Source organism: Scyliorhinus torazame, chromosome 2, assembly GCF_047496885.1.
Source record: "Scyliorhinus torazame isolate Kashiwa2021f chromosome 2, sScyTor2.1, whole genome shotgun sequence".
Lineage (NCBI taxonomy): Eukaryota > Metazoa > Chordata > Chondrichthyes > Carcharhiniformes > Scyliorhinidae > Scyliorhinus > Scyliorhinus torazame.
This window is the reverse complement of record NC_092708.1, coordinates 17,545,292-17,565,820: the sequence shown is the minus strand read 5'-3', so window position 1 is coordinate 17,565,820 and position 20,529 is coordinate 17,545,292. Positions and strand designations below refer to the sequence as shown.

Below are 20,529 nucleotides of genomic sequence, written 5' to 3'. Positions count from 1 at the left end.
CCGCCCCACCATGCCCCCATCCTCCCCCACCCCCCCACCTTCCCCACCGTGTCCCCGTCCTCCCCCACAGCGCCCCATACTCCCCTGCCACCACACCTTCCCCACCGTGTCCCCGTCCTCCCCCGCCTTGCCCCCCATTCTCCCCCACCCCGCCCCCCACCTGCCCCAAAGTGGCCCGCCCCCGCTCCGCCACCTCCCCATCCTCCCCGCCACCCCCACCTCCCCATCCTCCCCACGCGGCCCCCATCCTTCCCCACCGCCCCCCCCCCCGTCCTCCCCCACCGGGCCCCCGTCCTCCCCCACAGGGCCCCACCCCCCCCAACGCGACCCCACCTCCCCCACTGGGCCCCACCGCGCCCCCCACCGCACCCCCCATCCTCCCCACCGCGCCCCCATCCTCCCTAACCACCCCCTCCTCCTCCACCGCGCCCCCTCCTCCCACCGCAACCCCACCTACCCCACCGCGCCCCCATCCTCCCCCACCGCGCCCCCATCCTCCCCCACCGCGCCCCCATCCTCCCCACCGCGCCCCCCATCCTCCCCACCGCGCCCCATCCTCCCCCACCGCGCCCCCATCCTCCCCCACCGCGCCCCCCGTCCTCCCACACCGCTTCCCCACCGTGCCCCATCCTCCCACCGCGCCCCCATCCTCCCACCGTGCCCCCGTCCTCCCCCACCGCGCCCCCACCTTCCCCACCGCACCCCCATCCTCCCCCACCGCCCCCATCCTCCCCCACCGCGCCCCCATCCTCCCCACCTTCCCCACCGTGACCCCATTCTCCCCCACCATGCCCCCACCTTCCCCACCGCACCCCCATCCTCCCCCACCATGCCCCCCATCCTCCCCCACCGCCCCCACCTTCCCCATCGCGCCCCCATCCTCCCCACCGCGCCCCCCATCCTCCCCACCGCGCTCCCCGTCCTCCCCCACCGCACCCCCATCCTCCCCACCGCGCTCCCCGTCCTCCCCACCGCGCCTCCATCCTCCCCACCGCGCCCCAATCTTCCCTCACCGCGCCCCGCCTTCCCCACCGCGCCCCCATCCTCCCCCACCGCGCCCCCATCCTCCCCACGCCTTCCCCACCGCGCCCCCATCCTCCCCACGCCTTCCCCACCGCGCCCCCATCCTCCCCACGCCTTCCCCACCGCGCCCCCATCCTCCCCACGCCTTCCCCACCGCGCCCCCATCCTCCCCACGCCTTCCCCACCGCGCCCCCATCCTCCCCCACCGCGCCCCGCCTTCCCCACCGCGCCCCCATCCTCCCCACGGCTTCCCCACCGCGCCCCTATCCTCCCTCACCACGCCCCCATCCTCCCCACCGCGCCCCCATCCTCCCCACCGCGCCCCCACCCTCCCTCACCACACCCCCACCTTCCCCACCGTGCCCCCATCCTCCCCACCGCGCCCCCATCCTCCCCACCGCGCCCCCATCCTCCCCACCGCGCCCCCACCCTCCCACCGCGCCCCCATCCTCCCCCACCGCGCCCCCCATCCTCCCCACCGCGCCCCCATCCTCCCCACCGCGCCCCCATCCTCCCCACCGCGCCCCCATCCTCCCACCGTGCCCCCGTCCACCCCCACCGCGCCCCCGCCTTCCCCACCACGCCCCATCCTCCCCACCGCGCCCCCATCCTCCCCACCATGCCCCATCCTCCCACCGTGCCCCCATCCTCCCCCACCGCGCCCCCATCCTCCCCACCGCGCCCCCCGTCCTCCCACACCGCTTCCCCACCGTGCCCCATCCTCCCACCGCGCCCCCATCCTCCCACCGTGCCCCCGTCCTCCCCCACCGCGCCCCCACCTTCCCCACCGCACCCCCATCCTCCCCCACCGCCCCCATCCTCCCCCACCGCGCCCCCATCCTCCCCCACCTTCCCCACCACGCCCCCACATTCCCCACCGCACCCCCATCCTCCCCCACCGCCCCCACCTTCCCCACCGCGCCCCCATCCTCCCCACCGCGCCCCCCATCCTCCCCACCGCGCTCCCCGTCCTCCCCCACCCAGCCCCCATCCTCCCCACCGCGCTCCCCGTCCTCCCCACCGCGCCTCCATCCTCCCCACCGCGCCCCCATCCTCCCCACCGCGCCTCAATCTTCCCTCACCGCGCCCCCGCCTTCCCCACCTCGCCCCCATCCTCCCCCACCGCGCCCCTATCCTCCCTCACCGCGCCCCCATCCTCCCCACCGCACCCCCATCTTCCCCCACCATGCCCCATCCTCCCCCACCGCGCCCCCATCCTCCCTCACCGCACCCCCACCTTCCCCACCGCGCCCCCATCCTCCCCACCGTGCCCCCATCCTCCCCACCGCGCCCCCATCCTCCCCACCGCGCCCCCTTCCTCCCCACCACGCCTCCATCCTCCCCACCACGCCCCCACCCTCCCACCGCGCCCCCATCCTCCCCCACCGCGCCCCCCATCCTCCCCACCGCGTCCCCATCCTCCCCACCATGCCCCATCCTCCCACCGTGCCCCCGTCCACCCCCACCGCGCCCCCGTCTTCCCCACCACGCCCCCATCCTCCCCACCGCGCCCCCGTCCTCCCCCACCGCAGCCCCCGTCCTCCCCCACCGCGCCCCCGCCTTCCCCACCACGTCCCCATCCTCCCCCACCGCAGCCCCCATCCTCCCCAGCGCAGCCCCCATCCTCCCCCACCGCAGCCCCCATCCTACCGCACCACGGCCCCCTCCTCCCCCACCCCGCCCCCTCCTCCCCACCCCGCCCCCCACCCTCCCCCACCCGCCCCCCACCTGCCCCAAAGTGGCCCGCCCCCGCTCCGCCACCTCCCCATCCTCCCCCGCCACCCCCACCTCACCATCCTCCCCCACCGCGCCCCCCATCCTCCCCCACCGCGCCCCCCATCCTCCCCCACCGCGCCCCCATCCTCCCCCACCGCGCCCCCATCCTCCCCCACCGCGCCCCCATCCTCCCCCACCACCCCCACCTTCCCCACCGTGTTCCCATCCTCCCCCACTGTGCCCCCCATTCTCCCCCACCGCGCCCCCATCCTCCCCCACCACCACACCTTCTCCACCGTGTCCCCGTCCTCCCCCACCGTGCCCCCCATTCTCCCCCACCCCGCCCCCCACCTGCCCCAAAGTGGCCCGCCCCCGCTCCGCCACCTCCCATCCTCCCCCGCCACCCCCACCTCCCCATCCTCCCCCACCGCGCCCCCCATCCTCCCCACCGCGCCCCCATCCTCCCCCACCGCGCCCCCCACCGCACCCCCATCCTCCCCACCGCGCCCCCATCCTCCCTAACCACCCCCTCCTCCTCCACCGCGCCCCCTCCTCCAACCGCTACCCCACCGCGCCCCCCATCCTCCCCCACCGCGCCCCCCATCCTCCCCACCGCGCCCCACATCCTCCCCCACTGCGCCCCCATCCTCCCCCACCACGCCCCCATCCTCCCCACCGCGCCCCATCCTCCCCCACCGCGCCCCCATCCTCCCCCACCGCGCCCCCCGTCCTCCCACACCGCTTCCCCACCGTGCCCCATCCTCCCACCGCGCCCCCATCCTCCCACCGTGCCCCCGTCCTCCCCCACCGCGCCCCCACCTTCCCCACCGCACCCCCATCCTCCCCCACCGCCCCCATCCTCCCCCACCGCGCCCCCATCCTCCCCCACCTTCCCCACCGTGTCCCCGTCCTCCCCCACCGTGACCCCATTCTCCCCCACCACGCCCCCACCTTCCCCACCGCACCCCCAACCTCCCCCACCGTGCCCCCCATCCTCCCCCACCGCCCCCACCTTCCCCATCGCGCCCCCATCCTCCCACCGCGCCCCCCATCCTCCCCACCGCGCTCCCCGTCCTCCCCACCCAGCCCCCATCCTCCCCACCGCGCCCCCCATCCTCCCCACCGCGCTCCTCGTCCTCCCCACCCAGCCCCCATCCTCCCCACCGCGCCCCCATCCTCCCCACGGCTTCCCCACCGCGCCCCTATCCTCCCCCACCACGCCCCCATCCTCCCCACCGCACCCCCATCTTCCCCCACCATGCCCCATCCTCCCCACCGCGCCCCCATCCTCCCTCACCACACCCCCACCTTCCCCACCGCGCCCCCATCCACCCCACCGCGCCCCCATCCTCCCCACCGCGCCCCCATCCTCCCCACCGCGCCCCCATCCACCCCACCGCGCCCCCATCCTCCCCACCGCGCCCCCATCCTCCCCACCGCACCCCCATCTTCCCCCACCATGCCCCATCCTCCCCACCGCGCCCCCATCCTCCCTCACCACACCCCCACCTTCCCCACCGCGCCCCCATCCACCCCACCGCGCCCCCATCCACCCCACCGCGCCCCCATCCTCCCCACCGCGCCCCCATCCTCCCCACCACACCCCCACCTTCCCCACCGCGCCCCCATCCACCCCACCGCGCCCCCATCCACCCCACCGCGCCCCCATCCTCCCCACCGCGCCCCCATCCTCCCCAACACGCCCCCATCTTCCCCACCGCGCCCCCACCCTCCCACCACGCCCCCATCCTCCCCACCGCGCCCCCATCCTCCCCACCCCGCCCCCATCCTCCCCACCGCGCCCCCATCCACCCCACCATGCCCCATCCTCCCACCGTGCCCCCGTCCACCCCCACCGCGCCCCCGCCTTCCCCACCACGCCCCCATCCTCCCCACCGCACCCCCATCTTCCCCCACCATGCCCCATCCTCCCCCACCGCGCCCCCATCCTTCCCACCGCGCCCCCATCCTCCCCCACCGCGCCCCCCGTCCTCCCACACCGCTTCCCCACCGTGCCCCATCCTCCCACCGCGCCCCCATCCTCCCACCGTGCCCCCGTCCTCCCCCACCGCGCCCCCACCTTCCCCACCGCACCCCCATCCTCCCCCACCGCCCCCATCCTCCCCCACCGCGCCCCCATCCTCCCCCACCTTCCCCACCGTGTCCCCGTCCTCCCCCACCGTGACCCCATTCTCCCCCACCACGCCCCCACCTTCCCCACCGCACCCCCATCCTCCCCCACCGTGCCCCCCATCCTCCCCCACCGCCCCCACCTTCCCCACCGCGCCCCCATCCTTCCCACCGCGCCCCCCATCCTCCCCACCGCGCTCCCCGTCCTCCCCCACCCAGCCCCCATCCTCCCCACCGCGCCCCCCATCCTCCCCACCGCGCTCCCCGTCCTCCCCCACCCAGCCCCCATCCTCCCCACCGCGCCTCCATCCTCCCCACCGCGCCCCCATCCTCCCCACCGCGCCTCAATCTTCCCTCACCGCGCCCCCGCCTTCCCCACCGCGCCCCCATCCTCCCCCACCGTGCCCCATCCTCCCCACCGCGCCCCCATCCTCCCCACGGCTTCCCCACTGCGCCCCTATCCTCCCCACCGCACCCCCATCTTCCCCCACCATGCCCCATCCTCCCCCACCGCGCCCCCATCCTCCCTCACCGCACCCCCACCTTCCCCACCGCGCCCCCATCCTCCCTCACCGCACCCCCACCTTCCCCACCGCGCCCCCATCCTCCCCACCGTGCCCCCATCCTCCCCACCGCGCCCCCATCCTCCCCACCGCGCCCCCATCCTCCCCACCACGCCCCCATCCTCCCCACCGCGCCCCCACCCTCCCACCGCGCCCCCATCCTCCCCCACCGCGCCCCCCATCCTCCCCACCGCGCCCCCATCCTCCCCACCATGCCCCATCCTCCCACCGTGCCCCCGTCCACCCCCACCGCGCCCCCGCCTTCCCCACCACGCCCCCATCCTCCCCACCGCGCCCCCATCCTCCCCAGCGCAGCCCCCATCCTCCCCCACCGCAGCCCCCATCCTCCCGCACCACGGCCCCCTCCTCCCCCACCCCGCCCCCCTCCTCCCCCACCCCGCCCCCACCCTCCCCCACCCCCCCACCTTCCCCACCGTGTCCCCGTCCTCCCCCACCGTGCCCCCATCCTCCCCCACAGCGCCCCATCCTCCCCCACCGCGCCCCCATCCTCCACCACCGCCCCCATCCTCCACCACCGCCCCCATCCTCCCCCACCTCCCCCATCCTCCCCCACCGCAGCCCCATCCTCCCCACCGTGCCCCCATCCTCCACCACAGCGCCCCATCCTCCCCACCATGCCCCCATCCTCCCCCACAGCGCTCCATCCTCCCCCACCGTGCCCCCATCCTCCCCCACCACCCCCACCTTCCCCACCGTGTTCCCATCCTCCCCCACTGTGCCCCCCATTCTCCCCCACCGCACCCCCATCCTCCCCCACCACCACACCTTCCCCACCGTGTCCCCGTCCTCCCCCACCGTGCCCCCCATTCTCCCCCACCCGCCCCCAAAGTGGCCCGCCCCCGCTCCGCCACCTCCCCATCCTCCCCGCCACCCCCACCTCCCCATCCTCCCCCACCGCGCCCCCCATCCTCCCCCACCGCGCCCCCATCCTCCCCCACCACGCCCCCATCCTCCCCCACCGCGCCCCCATCCTCCCCCACCGCGCCCCCATCCTCCCCCACCACCCCCACCTTCCCCACCGTGTTCCCATCCTCCCCCACTGTGCCCCCCATTCTCCCCCACCGCGCCCCCATCCTCCCCCACCACCACACCTTCCCCACCGTGTCCCCGTCCTCCCCACCGTGCCCCCCATTCTCCCCAACCCCGCCCCCCACCTGCCCCAAAGTGTCCCGCCCCCGCTCCGCCACCTCCCCATTCTCCCCCGCCACCCCCACCTCCCCATCCTCCCCCACCGCGCCCCCCATCCTCCCCCACAGCGCCCCCATCCTCCCCCACCGCGCCCCCATCCTCCCCCACCGCGCCCCCATCCTCCCCCACCATGCCCCCATCCTCCCCCACCATGCCCCCATCCTCCCCCACCATGCCCCCATCCTCCCCCACCGCGCCCCCATCCTCCCTAACCACCCCCTCCTCCTCCACCGCGCCCCCTACTCCCACCGCAACCCCACCTACCCCACCCCGCCCCCCATCCTCCCCCACCGCGCACCCCATCCTCCCCACCGCGCCCCCCATCCTCCCCACCGTGCCCCACATCCTCCCTCACCGCGCCCCCATCCTCCCTCACCGCGCCCCCATCCTCCCTCACCGCACCCCCATCTTCCCCCACCACGCCCCCATCCTCCCCACCGCGCCCCCATCCTCCCCACCACGCCCCCATCCTCCCCACCGCGCCCCCACCCTCCCACCACGCCCTCATCCTCCCCCACCGCGCCCCCATCCTCCCCACCGCGCCCCCATCCTCCCCACCGCGCCCCCACCCTCCCACCGTGCCCCCATCCTCCCCCACCGCGCCCCCATCCTCCCCCACCGCGCTCCCCATCCTCCCGTCCTCCTCCACCCCGCCCCCATCCTCCCCACCGCGCCCCCATCCTCCCCACCGCGCCCCCACCCTCCCACCGCGCCCCCATCCTCCCCACCGCGCCCCCATCCTCCCTCACCGCGCCCCCATCCTCCCCCACCGTGCCCCCCATCCTCCCCCACCGCCCCCACCTCCCCACCGCGCCACCATCCTCCCCACCGCGCCCCCAACCTCCCACCGCGCCCCCCATCCTCCCCGCCGCGCCCCCATCCTCCCCCACCGCGCCCATCATTTTTTTCCCCTCTTTCTTTAAATTTAGAGTACCCAATTAATTGTTTCCAATTAAGGGACAACTTAGCGTGGCCAATCCACCTACCCTGCACATCTTTGGGTTGTGGGGGCGAAACCCACGCAAACACGGGGAGAATGTGCAAACTCCACACGGACAGTGACCCAGAGCCGGGATCGAACCTGGGACTTCGGCACATGAGACAGCAGTGCTAACCACTGTGCCACCGTGCTGATAACGCCCATCATTGGCATCTGGTTTCAAATATCGCCCGATAGATATGCAACGTGGGACATTTGCATTGAGAGCAGCAACAATTTGGGTCGTAAACCCTTTATAGAGGCAGTCAGTGGCGGAATATCACTGCATATAGAACATAGAACATTACAGCGCAGTACAGGCCCTTCGGCCCTCGATGTTGCGCTGACCTGCGAAACCACTCTAAAGCCCATCTACACTATTCCCTTATCGGCCATATGTCTATCCAATGACCATTTGAATGCCCTTAGTGTTGGCGAGTCCACTACTATTGCAGGCAGGGCATTCCACGCCCTTACTACTCTCTGAGTAAAGAACCTACCTCTGACATCTGTCTTATATCTATCTCCCCTCAATTTAAAGCTATGTCCCCTCATGCTAGACATCACCATCCGAGGAAGAAGGCTCTCACTGTCCACCCTATCCAATCCTCTGATCATCTTGTATGCCTCAATTAAGTCACCTCTTAACCTTCTTCTCTCTAATGAAAACAGCCTCAAGTCCCTCAGCCTTTCCTCATAGGATCTTCCCTCCATACCAGGCAACATTCTGGTAAATCTCCTCTGCACCCTTTCCAATGCTTCCACATCCTTCCTATAATGCGGCGACCAGAATTGCACGCAATACTCCAAATGTGGCCGCACCAGAGTTTTGTACAGCTGCAACATACATCATGGCCCTGAAACTCAATCCCTCTACCAATAAAAGCTAACACACCATATGCCTTCTTAACAACCCTCTCAACCTGGGTGGCAAGTTTCAGGGATCTATGTACATGGACATCGAGAGATCTCTGCTCATCCACACTGCCAAGAATCTTACCATTAGCCCAATACTCTGTCTTCCTGTTATTCCTTCCAAAATGAATCACCTCACACTTTTCTGCATTAAACTCCATTTGCCACCTCTCAGCCCAGCGCTGCAGCTTATCTATGTCCCTCTGTGACTTGTAACATCCGTCCGCACTGTCCACAACTCCACCGACTTTCGTGTCATCTGCAAATTTACTCACCCATCCTTCTACGCCCTCCTCCAGGTCATTTAGTAAAATGACAAACAGCAGTGGCCCCAAAACAGATCCTTGAGGTACAACCACTAGTAACTGGACTCCAGTCTGAACATTTCCCATCAACCACCACGCTTTGTCTTCTTCCAGCTAGCCAATTTCTGATCCAAACTGCTAAATCACCCTGAATCCCATGCCTCCGCATTTTCTGCAGTAGCCTACCGTGGGGAACCTTATCAAATGCTTTACTGAAATCCATATACACCACATCAACTGCTTTACCTCATCCACCTGTTGGGTCACCTTCTCAAAGAACTCAATAAGGTTTGTGAGGCATGACCTACCCTTCACCAAAACCGTGTTGACTATCTCTAATCAAATTATTCCTTTCCAGATGATTATACATCCTATCTCTTATAATCCTTTCCAAGATTTTTGCCACAACAGAAGTAAGGCTCACTGGTCTATAGTTACCGGGGTTGTCTCTACTCCCCTTCTTGAACAAGGGGACAACATTCTGCTTCCTCCAGTCTTCTGGCACTATTCCTGAAGACAAAGATGACTTAAAGATCAAAGCCAAAGGCTCAGCAATCTCCTCCCTAGCTTCCCAGAGAATCTAGGATAAATTCCATCCCATTATCTATTTTCACACTTTCCAGAATTGCTAACACCTCCTCCTTATGAACCTCAAGCCCTTCTAGTCTAGTAGCCTGAATCTCAGTATTCTCCTCGACAACATTGTCTTTCTCCTGTGTGAATACTGACGAAAAATATTCATTTAGCACCTCTCCTATCTCCTCGGACTCCAAGCACAACTTCCCACTACTGTCCTTGACTGGCCCTACTCTTAGCCTAGTCATTCGTTTATTCCTGACATATCGATAGAAAGCTTTAGGGTTATCCTTGATCCTACCTGCCAAAGACTTCTCATGTCCCCTCCTGGCTCTTCTTAGCTCTCTCTTTAGGTCCTTCCTAGCTAACTTGTAACTCTCGAGCGCCCTAACTGAACCTTCATGTCTCATCTTTACATAAGCCTCCTTTCTCTTGACAAGTGTTTCGACTGCTTTAGTAAACCACGGTTCCCTTGCTCGACCACTTCCTCCCTGCCTGACAGGTACATACTTATCAAGGACACGCAGTAGCTGTTCCTTGAACAAGCTCCACATTTCCATTGTGCCCATCCCCTGCAGTTTTCCTCTCCATCCGATGCATCCTAAGTCTTGCCTCATCGCATCATAATTGCCTTTCCCCCAGATATAACTCTTGCCCTGCAGTATATACCTATCCCTTTCCATCACTAAAGTAAACATAATCGAATTGTGGTCACTATCACCAAAGTGCTCACCTACCTCCAAATCTAACACCTGTCCTGGTTCATTACCCAGTACCAAATCCAATATGGCCTCGCCTCTTGTTGGCCTATCTACATACTGTGTCAGGAAACCCTCCTGCACACATTGGACAAAAACGGACCCATCTAAAGTACTCGAACTATAGCGTTTCCAGTCAATATTTGGAAAGTTAAAGTCCCCCATAACAACTACCCTGTTGCTTTCGCTCCTATCCAGAATCATCTTTGCAATCCTTTCCTCTACATCTCTGGAACTTTTCAGAGGCCTACAGGAAACCCATAACAGGGTCTCCTTTCCCGTTTCTAACCTCAGCCCATACTACCTCAGTAGACGAGTCCTCATCAAACGTCTTTCTGCCACCGTAATACTGTCCTTGACTAACAATGCCACCCCTCCCCCTCTTTTACCACCTTCCCTGAGCTTTCTGAAATATCTAAACCCTGCAACAACCATTCCTGTCCCTGCTCTATCCATGTCTCCGAAATGGCCACAACATCGATGTCCCAGGTACCAACCCATGCCGCAAGTTCACCCACCTTATTCCGGATGCTCCTGGCATTGAAGAAGACACACTTTAAACCACCTTCCTGCCTGCCGGTACACTCCTGCAACTTTGAAACCTTACTCATGACCTCACTACTCTCAACCTCCTGTACACTGGAGCTACAATTCAGGTTCCCAAGCCCCTGCTGAACTCGTTTAAACCCTCCCGAAGAGCATGAGCAAATTTCCCCCGCAGGATATTGGTACCCCTCTTGTCCAGGTGTAGACCATCCCATTTGTAGACGTCCCACCGACCCCAGAATGAGCCCCAATTATCCAGAAATCTGAAACCCTCCCTCCTGCACCATCCCTGTAGCCACGTGTTCAACTCCTCTCTCTCCCTATTCCTCGTCTCGCTAGCACGTGGCACGGGTAACAACCCAGAGATAATAACTGTTTGTCCTAGATCTAAGTTTCCACCCTAGCTCCCTGAATTCCTGCCTTACAGCCCTATCCCTTTTCCTACCTATGTCGTTGGTACCTATGTGGACCACGACTTGGGGCTGCTCCCCCGCCCCCTTAAGGATCTTGAAAACACGATCCGAGACATCAAGCACCCTGGCACCTGGGATGCAACACACCAACCGCGAGTCTCTCTCGTTCCCACAGAATCTCCTATTTATCCCCCTAACTATGGAGTCTCCAATGACTAATGCTCAACTCCTCTCCCCCCTTCGCTTCTGAGCAACAGGGACAGACTCTGTGCCAGAGACCTGTACCCCATGGCTTACCCCTGGTATGTCCCCCCCCCCCCCTCAACAGTATCCAAAGCGGTATACTTGTTACTACGGGGAACGACCACACGGGATCCCTGTACTGGATGCTTCCTCCCAGCCCCTCTCACCGTCACCCATCTATCTTTATTCTTCGGAGTAACTACATCCCTGAAGCTTCTATCTATGACCACCTCTGCCTCCCGAATGATCCGAAGTTCATCCAGCTCCAGTTCCCTAACGCGGTTTCAGAGGAGCTGGAGATGGGTGCACTTCCCACAGGTGAAATCAGCAGGGACACTGACGGCGTCCCTCACCTCAAACATTCTGCAGGAGGGACATTGCATACCCACTTACCTGCGCTACAATTGTAAAGTGACTGCCACGCCCGGCCCACCTGACTCAGGACGGGTGACAATCAGGCAGCTCACTGTGCCCCCAGCTTTGTTGGCGATGTGTAAAAGAGGGGGAGTGAAGGAGGACCCCCCACCAATTTGTTCTATTTCCCTTCTTTCTTGAACAGAGGCGGCAGATTCGCTAGTTTTCAATCTGATGGAACCATTCTAGAATCTGGAAAATTAAAACCAAAGTAGCTACTATTTCAGCTGACACTTTTTAACACCCCAGGATGCAGGCCATCAGGACCTGGGGATGTGTCAATCATTAGTTCTCATAGTTTTCCCAGTGCCCTTTCCCTGCTGATTGTGATTGTTTTAAGTTCCTCTCTCCCTTTCTTTCACCTCCTGATTCACAGTTATTATTGGGACGTTATTTGTATCTCCCACAGCGGAGACCAGGACAAAATAGCTTCAATTCATTCACCATGTCCTTATTTTCCATTCCCACTCACCAGAGGGCCAATGGTCAGTTTACTATTTTCTTTGCCTCTGACCGTAGCCTCTGACCATAGACAGAGTGGATAGTCAGAGGCTTTTCCCCGGGATAGAGGGGTCAATTACTGGGGGGCATAGGTTTAAGGTGCGAGGGGCAAGGTTTAGAGGAGATGTACGAGGCAAGTTTTTTACGCAGAGGGTAGTGGGTGCCTGGAACTCGCTGCCGGAGGAGGTGGTGGAAGCAGGGACGATAGTGACATTTAAGGGGCATCTTGACAAATACATGAATAGGATGGGAATAGAGGGATACGGACCCAGGAAGTGTAGAAGATTGTAGTTTAGTCGGGCAGCATGGTCGGCACGGGCTTGGAGGGCCGAAGGGCCTGTTCCTGTGCTGTACATTTCTTTGTTCTTTGTTCTTGTTCTTTTCAAAATGACTAGAAACGATCACTGTTGTTTTTATTTTTCTTGCTAGTTTTCTCTCATACTCTAATTCCTCCCTCCTTATTAATATTTTAGTCATTCTTTGCAGTTTTTTTATATTCTATCCAATCCTCTGACCTGACACTCATCCGTGTGGGTTTATACAATTTTTTCTTTCAATTTGGTACTGTCTTTAATTCTTTAGTTAGCCACGCATGGTGCCACTAGACTCCTGCATTTTACTGGAACGTATCTCTTTGAGTATTGGCAAATATTATTTTAAATGTCTGCATCACTGCTGCCTTGTCCCTTAACTAATTCCCCAGTTCACTTTCGTCATGCCCTCATTAGTGCCCTTATTTTAGTTCAAAACGCTTGTCGTGGACCAGCTCTTCTCTCCCCAGACTGAATGTGAAATTCAATCAAGTTATGATCACTGCTATCTAGGGATGTCCTTACTGTGAGGTCATTAATTAATCCGGCCTCGTTACACATTATGCAGATCCAGTGCAGCCTGCTTTCTGACTGGCTCTTGAATATGTTCTAAGAAACTCCACACAAACACTCAAAGAACTCATCATCCAGACTACCTTTGCCAACCTGATTTGTCCAATTTATTTGTGGTTAACTTCACACAGGATTATCACAGCACCTTTCTCATAAGCCCCATTTCTACCTGTGTACCCGGTCCTACTGTGTGTGTGTGTGGGGGGGAGAATAAATTTAGAGTACCCAATTATTTTTTCCAATTAAGGGGCAATTTAGCGCGGCCAATCCACCTACCCTGCACATCTTTGGGTTGTGGGGGCGAAACCCACGCAGACACGGGGAGAATGTGCAAAGTCCACACGGACAGTGCCGGGATCGAACCTGGGACCTCGGCGCTGTGAGGCAGCAGTGCTAACCACTGCGCCACCGTGCTGCCCTCTTCATTGCAGTGTTAATGTAAGCCTACTTGGGACAATAAAGATTATTTTATCATATTATACCCAAAATGATTTTACACCTTGATCTCCAGAGCAAATTTAATTTCTCTATTGCACTAATATCATGCTTAATTAACAGAGCTAGCCCTCCACCTTTCCCAGGCTTCCTGATCTTCCTATCTTTCAATATCCAGGTCCAATCCTTGTCACCTTGCAGTCATCTCTTTGAAATGTCTATCAAATCATACACATTTGTTTCTATTTGTGCTGTCAATTCATCTGTTTTGTTATGAATGCTCTGTGCATTCAGAAACAGAACCTTTAACTGTCTTTATCATTTTTGCAATCTCTAGTTTTATCTGCAGCTGTATTCTTAGGTTTGCACTTTTAAATCTTCAAATAGGATCAATTGAGTTTAAATAAAGTTCATCTAATTGAATGGTGGAACAGCCTGAGGGACTGAATGGGCCTCCTCCTGTTCCTGTGTAACAGACTCGAGGGGCTGAATGGCCTCCTGTTCCTGTGTAACAGGCTCGAGGGGCTGAATGGCCTCCTCCTGTTCCTGTGTAACAGACTCGAGGGGCTGAATGACCTCCTCCTGTTCCTGTGTAACAGGCTCGAGGGGCTGAATGGGCCTCCTCCTGTTCCTGTGTAATAGGCTCGAGGGGCTGAATGGGCCTCCTCCTGTCCCTGTGTAACAGGCTCGAGGAGCACAATGGCCTCTTCCTGCTCCTGTGTTTAGCAGTTTAGGCCTATACTGTCTGGAGCTTAGAAGAATGAGAGGAGAACTAATTGAGGTATGCAAGTGATAAAAGGTATTGACAAAGTAGATATGGAGCGGAGGCTTCCTCTCGTGAGGCAATCTGGAATGTTCTAGATTGAAGTAGCAGATTTAAAACCGAGATGAGGAGAAACTACTTCTCCCAAAGGGTGGTGAATCGCTGGAATTCACTACCACAGAGTGGGGTATTTAAGCGGTTAGACAGATTTTTAATTAATAATGGGTTGAAGGTTTATGGAGGACAGGAAAGTGGAGTTGACGCTAAGAGGAGATCGGCAATTGATGTGTATTGAGTGGCGGAGCGGTTCTCAGAGTCTGAATGTTGCGGCTCCTGCTCCTAGTTCTTATGTTCTTCCGTGTGTACCTTCCTGCTACTCGCAAATGCACCCGAACCCTCACCACCCTCCTGGGTAAACAGTCTCTTCCTTTACCTTCCACAGGCCTGCGAGCTTGATGCGGAGGGTCACGCTCTTTGACCTCGGAAATCCGGAGATGATTGACGCTTGAAGCAAGGAGAAAAAAAAAGGGACCTCGACTGGAAAGGCTTGCGTTTGATTTTCACAGTCTCGGCATTAACGTCGCCAGTTTGTGGACGCAAGACCACTGGGGTGGGGGGGGGGGGGGGGGGCGGGCGAGGGTAAGGGCGGGTTAGAATGATGTTTGAAGGAATGTGTCGAGCATTCTAAGACCATCTTGGTGATTATTGACTTGTATGTTTTTTGTGGGTTTTTTTCCCTGGTATTCTGGAACATTCCAAATGCAACTTAATTGGGTCCGGTCACTCTTGGACCCCCCCCCCCCCACACCGCCTTGTAGATTGGGGAGGGAGTGTGAGGGGGGAGGGGGCGGTGATCCCCTTTTACAACCCCCTTTTCGGGTAGAAAACAAGAGGACTGGACCAGCCAATTGGCTTGTATTGTATAATTATTTTTTTAGCTTGAATTTGTCATTAATTTGTTTTCTCTGGTCTGGGGTTAGTTTACTTATTGAGAGAAGCCTTTTCTTGATTACGTTTGGTGGGTTTATATATACATGTGCATGTATACATATATAAACAAGATGTAAAAAAGCAAATCTGGGTAGCGATAGGACAATTAATTTCAATTCATTTGTTCAATTACAATTGTTTACAGCCTTAGAGCATTCCAGAATTTTTTCGAGCAACGATGAAATGATTTGTTTTGTTCGTGATTTTCTTTTCAAGGTACTCTTTTGATAAGTTATTGTGCTTTACTTGTGACCCCCTCACTGGCTTGGGCCTACTGGGCCTTCCTCAGCCTAGAATTGTCGAACTATTCAGTAAGATCATGACTGGTCCTCCATCTCAACTCCCCACCCTCTCGTCATATCCCCACACCTCTTAATTCCCTGAGTGTCTTGAATTTATTCGCTGACCTGACAGAGCTACCACAGCCCTCTTGGGTTAGAGAATTCCAAAGACTCGCAACTCCCTGTGCAGCACGGTAGCATTGTGGATAGCGCAATTGCCTCACAGCTCCAGGGTCCCAGGTTCGATTCCGGATTGGGTCACTGTCTGTGCGGAGGCTGCACATCCTCCCCGTGTGTGCGTGGGTTTCCTCCGGGTGCTCCGGTAGACGTGCGGGTTAGGTGGTTTGGCCATGCTAAATTACCCATAGTGTCCAAAATTGCCCTTAGTGTTGGGTGGGGTTACTGGGTTATGGGGATAGGGTGGAGGTGTGGACCTTGGGTAGGGTGCTCTTTCCAAGAGCCGGTGCAGACTCGATGGGCCGAATGGCCACCTTCTGCACTGTAAAATTCTATGAAAACCTCTTGCTTCATCTCAGTCCTAAGTAGCCAACTCCTTCTTTTGACACCTTGACCCTGTGCTCTTGATCCCAGCCGGCGGAATCATTTTGCGCAGCTTCTGTCAAGCTGAGGAATTGTAGGCTTCAGCGAGATCATCTCTCATTCTCCTAAGCTCCGAGGAAATGTCGGTCGATGTCTACCCAGCCTCCCCCTCCTTGGACCGTCCCCCTGTCCCAAAGAACAGGTTGAGGTGCCGAATGGCCTCCCACTCCTACTTCTCATCTTCTTCAGAAGAACTAGTTTGAGGAACAAAATGTGTTTTTGAACAAACACCCCTTATTCATTTGAATTGTCCATTCAAGTGACACAGGCCCAACCTGACATTGGCTGCCTCATAGCTCCAGGGACCCGTGTTCGATTCCGGCCTCGGGTGACTGTGCGGAGTCTGCATGTTCTCCCCGGGTCTGCGAGGGTTTCCGCCCACAGTCCAAAGCTGTGCAGGTTTGGTGGATTGGCCGTGATCAATGTGTGGGGTTACGGGGAGAGGGCGGGGGAGTGGGCCTAGGTAGGGCGCTCTTTCGGAGGGTGGGTACTGACTCGATGGGCCGACTGGCCTCCTTCTGCACTGTAGTCCAGGTTATTAGTTGGGTAACGTAACCACTACGTACCATCCCCAAGGAGGAAGCCATTCAAGGCAACGTGCCAACAGCTACCCATTGGCTCCTCGCTCGCACTCCTTTCCCAGAGCCCCTGCAACAACTTTTGTTTTCCAAGAACCCGCCCAATTCCCTTTGGAATATTATTATTGAATCTGCTTCAATCTGTGGGTGATTTCGGCAGCGCATTCCACACCACAACAACTCGCCAGACCCTCCCTCCGTTCCCCAGGCGGGAGGAAAAGAATTCGCTCTGGTTTCCAACATTCTTCCACACGTCATTGGGCAAATCCTGATCCTGGTTGGATTCCAGCTGGGATTGTTGCTTCAGCTCATGCTGTGAGGAGTGAGCAACATTCCCCCCCCCCTCCCCAAATGGAGCCTGCGTTTGAGGCTGATGGTTTGTTTTCCTTCCGGAGACTTCTGCTGTCATCGAAAACAGCTGCAAGGCCCCAATCTGGCTTGAGGTGTGTATTGTGATTTTTTTTAAAAACAAAATCGTACTAGGGATGTGGGCATCGCTGGGCCAACATTTATTGCCCACCCCTAATTGCCCCTTGAACTGAGCGTCTCGCTCGACCATTTCAGAGGGACAGGGTCTGGAGTCACATGTAGGCCACACCGGGTAAGGACGGCAGGTTTCCTTCCCTAAAGGACGTGAGCGGCCGAGGTGGCTGTTTACAACGATCGACAATCGTTCCATGGTTCGAACCCCGGGTCCCCACAGCATTACCCCGGGTCTCTGGATTACGAGCCCACAATGCCGCTACGCCACCCCCCCCTCCGGGGGAAACAATACAATGTGACACCTTCCCCTCCGGACCCTGGTTTAAATTCACATCACCATCCCAGGTAATATGGTGTTCCTGCTCAATGAACACCGTACCTTGTTTGCAAATCCACCACCCCCTTCACAACCAATCCCCCTGATGTTTTTGAAAGGTGATCAGTCCCAGAGCATTGCAACATTTTACCTCAGCTCCTCGAGTCTCCACAGTTTGCGGGAAGAGTAAGGAGCCATTCGGCCCCTCCAACCTGTTCCGTCATTTAATTCGATTCTGGCTGACCTGTATCTCAGCTCCTGGCATTGTTTAGGCCCATTAGGTGCCATTGAAACTGTGCCGGGCCCCCTACAGTGCAAAGCAATCAGATTCTCATGAAAGCCTGCCCCCCCCCCCCGCCCCGGCCACACACGCACACAAACACAATCACAGCGCACCAATTGAGGATGGACGAGAGGTTGAGATTCAATCCTAAGGCCAGCAAACCCTCCTATTCTCTAACTGCCTCGATGGACACTGCCTTGTACATTAGAGACTGCCACATCTGCAAAATGAGTGCTAGAACCCCTTCATCCTCAAATTACACGGTTCCACCTCATGGGCAAGGGAAGAGCCAAATATCTCCAAACCCCTGACGTGTACATCCCCACGTCCCCCAATCCCAGTGGGAATGCAGTCAGACTCTTCAGTACATGTTCAGTTACACCCTTCCCCCTCCTCACTTCCCCTACAATTTCAAACAATCAGCCTGTTCCTGTGCTGTACTTTTCTTTGTAATCCTCAGAGAAAGTGGAAAACTTCACACCTTCCTTTCTTCATGGCTGGGTGACCTTTTCTCTCCAGGGGGGAGGGTTGGGGTTGTTATCTCACTGCCCCAGGGATTAATCGTCAAACCCTTGAAGTCTCCAGGCTATTTCTGGAGAGTTTGCAACCCAAAGCTCCCCGCTTCCCCACCAAACACACGCCCTCGCTCTCACTGCCAACCCCTCCCCACCTCCCTGCCCCAAACCGAATGTGCCAGCGTGGAAAACGTCGAGGACCCAAGGCGTTTCCCTCTCTCCGATCGCTGGGCCGACGGTGGAATTGCGTTTGGTGCTGCCGATCTGCGCGCAAAGTGCCGATTCCAAGCGCGCTTTGCGGTACAGCGCGGGGTTCCTGGAGCTGGAGAAACTGCCCCGAGTGGAGGAAGATGCGGAGCTTGGCGTGGGATGCGCACCGTTAGTTCATTGACCGAAAGCTCCGGCCTTTAGTGCCAAGGTTTAGCGTAACTGACTTTATTGTTCCCCCTCGCTTTGTACGGGACACAAACCAAAGATAATCCTGTGTTTTACTCTATTTTTGAATTTATGTAGCTGAGTGTTAGATGTTTGGTCGATTAGTTTTAGTTGTTTTATAAGGGTTATTGTATTGGTGTAATGGTTTCTATTGGGAGTATGAGAAAGTGTGCACAAGTCTGTCTGACTGGTTTCATATCTCTGTTTTGTGTGTGATTTAAGTCCAATACATTTCGAGCCAGTTGCGTGTTGGTGGGATTTCATTTCATGGTGTTTATTATTTTACTGTGCCTCCTTTATCCAATTCTGTTTGGACGATGAATTGCTATTGCTATCAATTGCTATTGATTAAAGGCTCCTCCTTGGCCAACATTGTACCCGGGGAGGCCAATCTGTTAGGGCCAGCGGTGAGTACATCGTATTCTGTGAACCTGTGTGTGTCCCATGTAACTGGTGTCTCTTACCGTTTTTTGTACTTTTTTGTAGGGAAATTAAACGGCGCTGCAGATTTGTTGCGTTCTCAAACTGATCCCTGCGTCCTTGCCTTTCTGATTCCACCCACTCACTTAGATCTTCCAGCTCACCCTTCATTTCAAAAATGCAGCTGCATTTATATAACGCCTGTCTCGGCCTCAGGCACTCTCAAGTGTTTTGCACCCACTGAGAAAAGAAAAATATGAAACTTGCTGTGACCCCAAAATTAGAACAATTCCAAGTCACTCGACCAAAGGTCTGCCATATATCCCATGTGTGTCTCAAAATGTTTCCAGCAATTAACAATTGAGAATTTGTTAAATGGATAATGCTTTCAAAGTGTTGCCACTGCTGTATTGTGGGTAAAACGTTGCCAATTTGTGCACGGCGAGCTCCCGCAGACAGCAATGCGATAAATGGCTGAGAGGATTTTTTTTTTGTCAAATCTTGTTTGAGTGATAAATTTCGGTCAAGGTGCCAAGGAGAATTTCCTCGCTCTCCTTCAAATATTTTATAATCTTTATTGTCACAAGTAGGCTTACATTGACACTGCAATGAGGTTTATCCACTTGGGCTGCATGGCGATGCTGTTAATTCCACAGGTGCATTAAACCCCTGTTTGGGCAACTGAGACAAGGGAGTGTTGTCCCTCCTCCTTGGGGAGGCAGGGGCGGAGGTGGGGGGGGGGGGGCAGACTGGAAAGTGCAGTTCGGGCCACAATCTGATCAGCCATGAGTTGAATTATTGAATGGACAAGCAGGCTTGATGGGCCGAATGGGCCAATTCCCCGATTTCTTCGCTCCTCTCCTTGGTCGCCACGGTCACTGTTTGGCTCGGTAACCCAACATCATTCAAAACTCCGTCATGAGTCATGAGGTTCACAAGGAGGCCCCATTCGGCCCAGCGAGTCCACGTACCATTCACTTTCAATCAAAAACCCTGCCCTCTATTCCTACGCCCCATCCCCATTTGCTGAATCCATCAAGTAGATCTGCCTACTGAGCCAACCTGTACTGCATCTTCAAATAAAGCAAATGTATTTAGCGTGCGGTTGGTGGGTTGGGAAGAAATCAGATGTAGAAACGCAACATGGTGGCAGCGATGTGCATTTGAAGAGCAGAGGATGAACCACAGAAGAGATTGTGTGTAATACAGAGACTGTAGGTACATTGAAACCCGGGAGACACAGACCCCCTTCAGA

The 20,529-nt window shown here is 58.7% G+C and overlaps 1 protein-coding gene across 2 annotated transcripts in view; it reads left to right on the top strand.

Annotated features, from left to right (window-relative positions):
* LOC140386494 (gap junction gamma-1 protein-like) overlaps nucleotides 1-19,383 on the top strand; it is a 121,940-nt gene extending 102,557 nt beyond the window's left edge. For both annotated transcript variants that reach the window (XM_072468887.1, XM_072468891.1), the window contains one exon: nucleotides 14,816-19,383. In XM_072468887.1, the coding sequence (XP_072324988.1) occupies nucleotides 14,816-14,829 (14 nt within the window). In that variant the 3' untranslated portion in view covers nucleotides 14,830-19,383. The remainder of the gene's footprint in view (nucleotides 1-14,815) is intronic.
* Nucleotides 19,384-20,529: the final 1,146 nt, after the last annotated feature.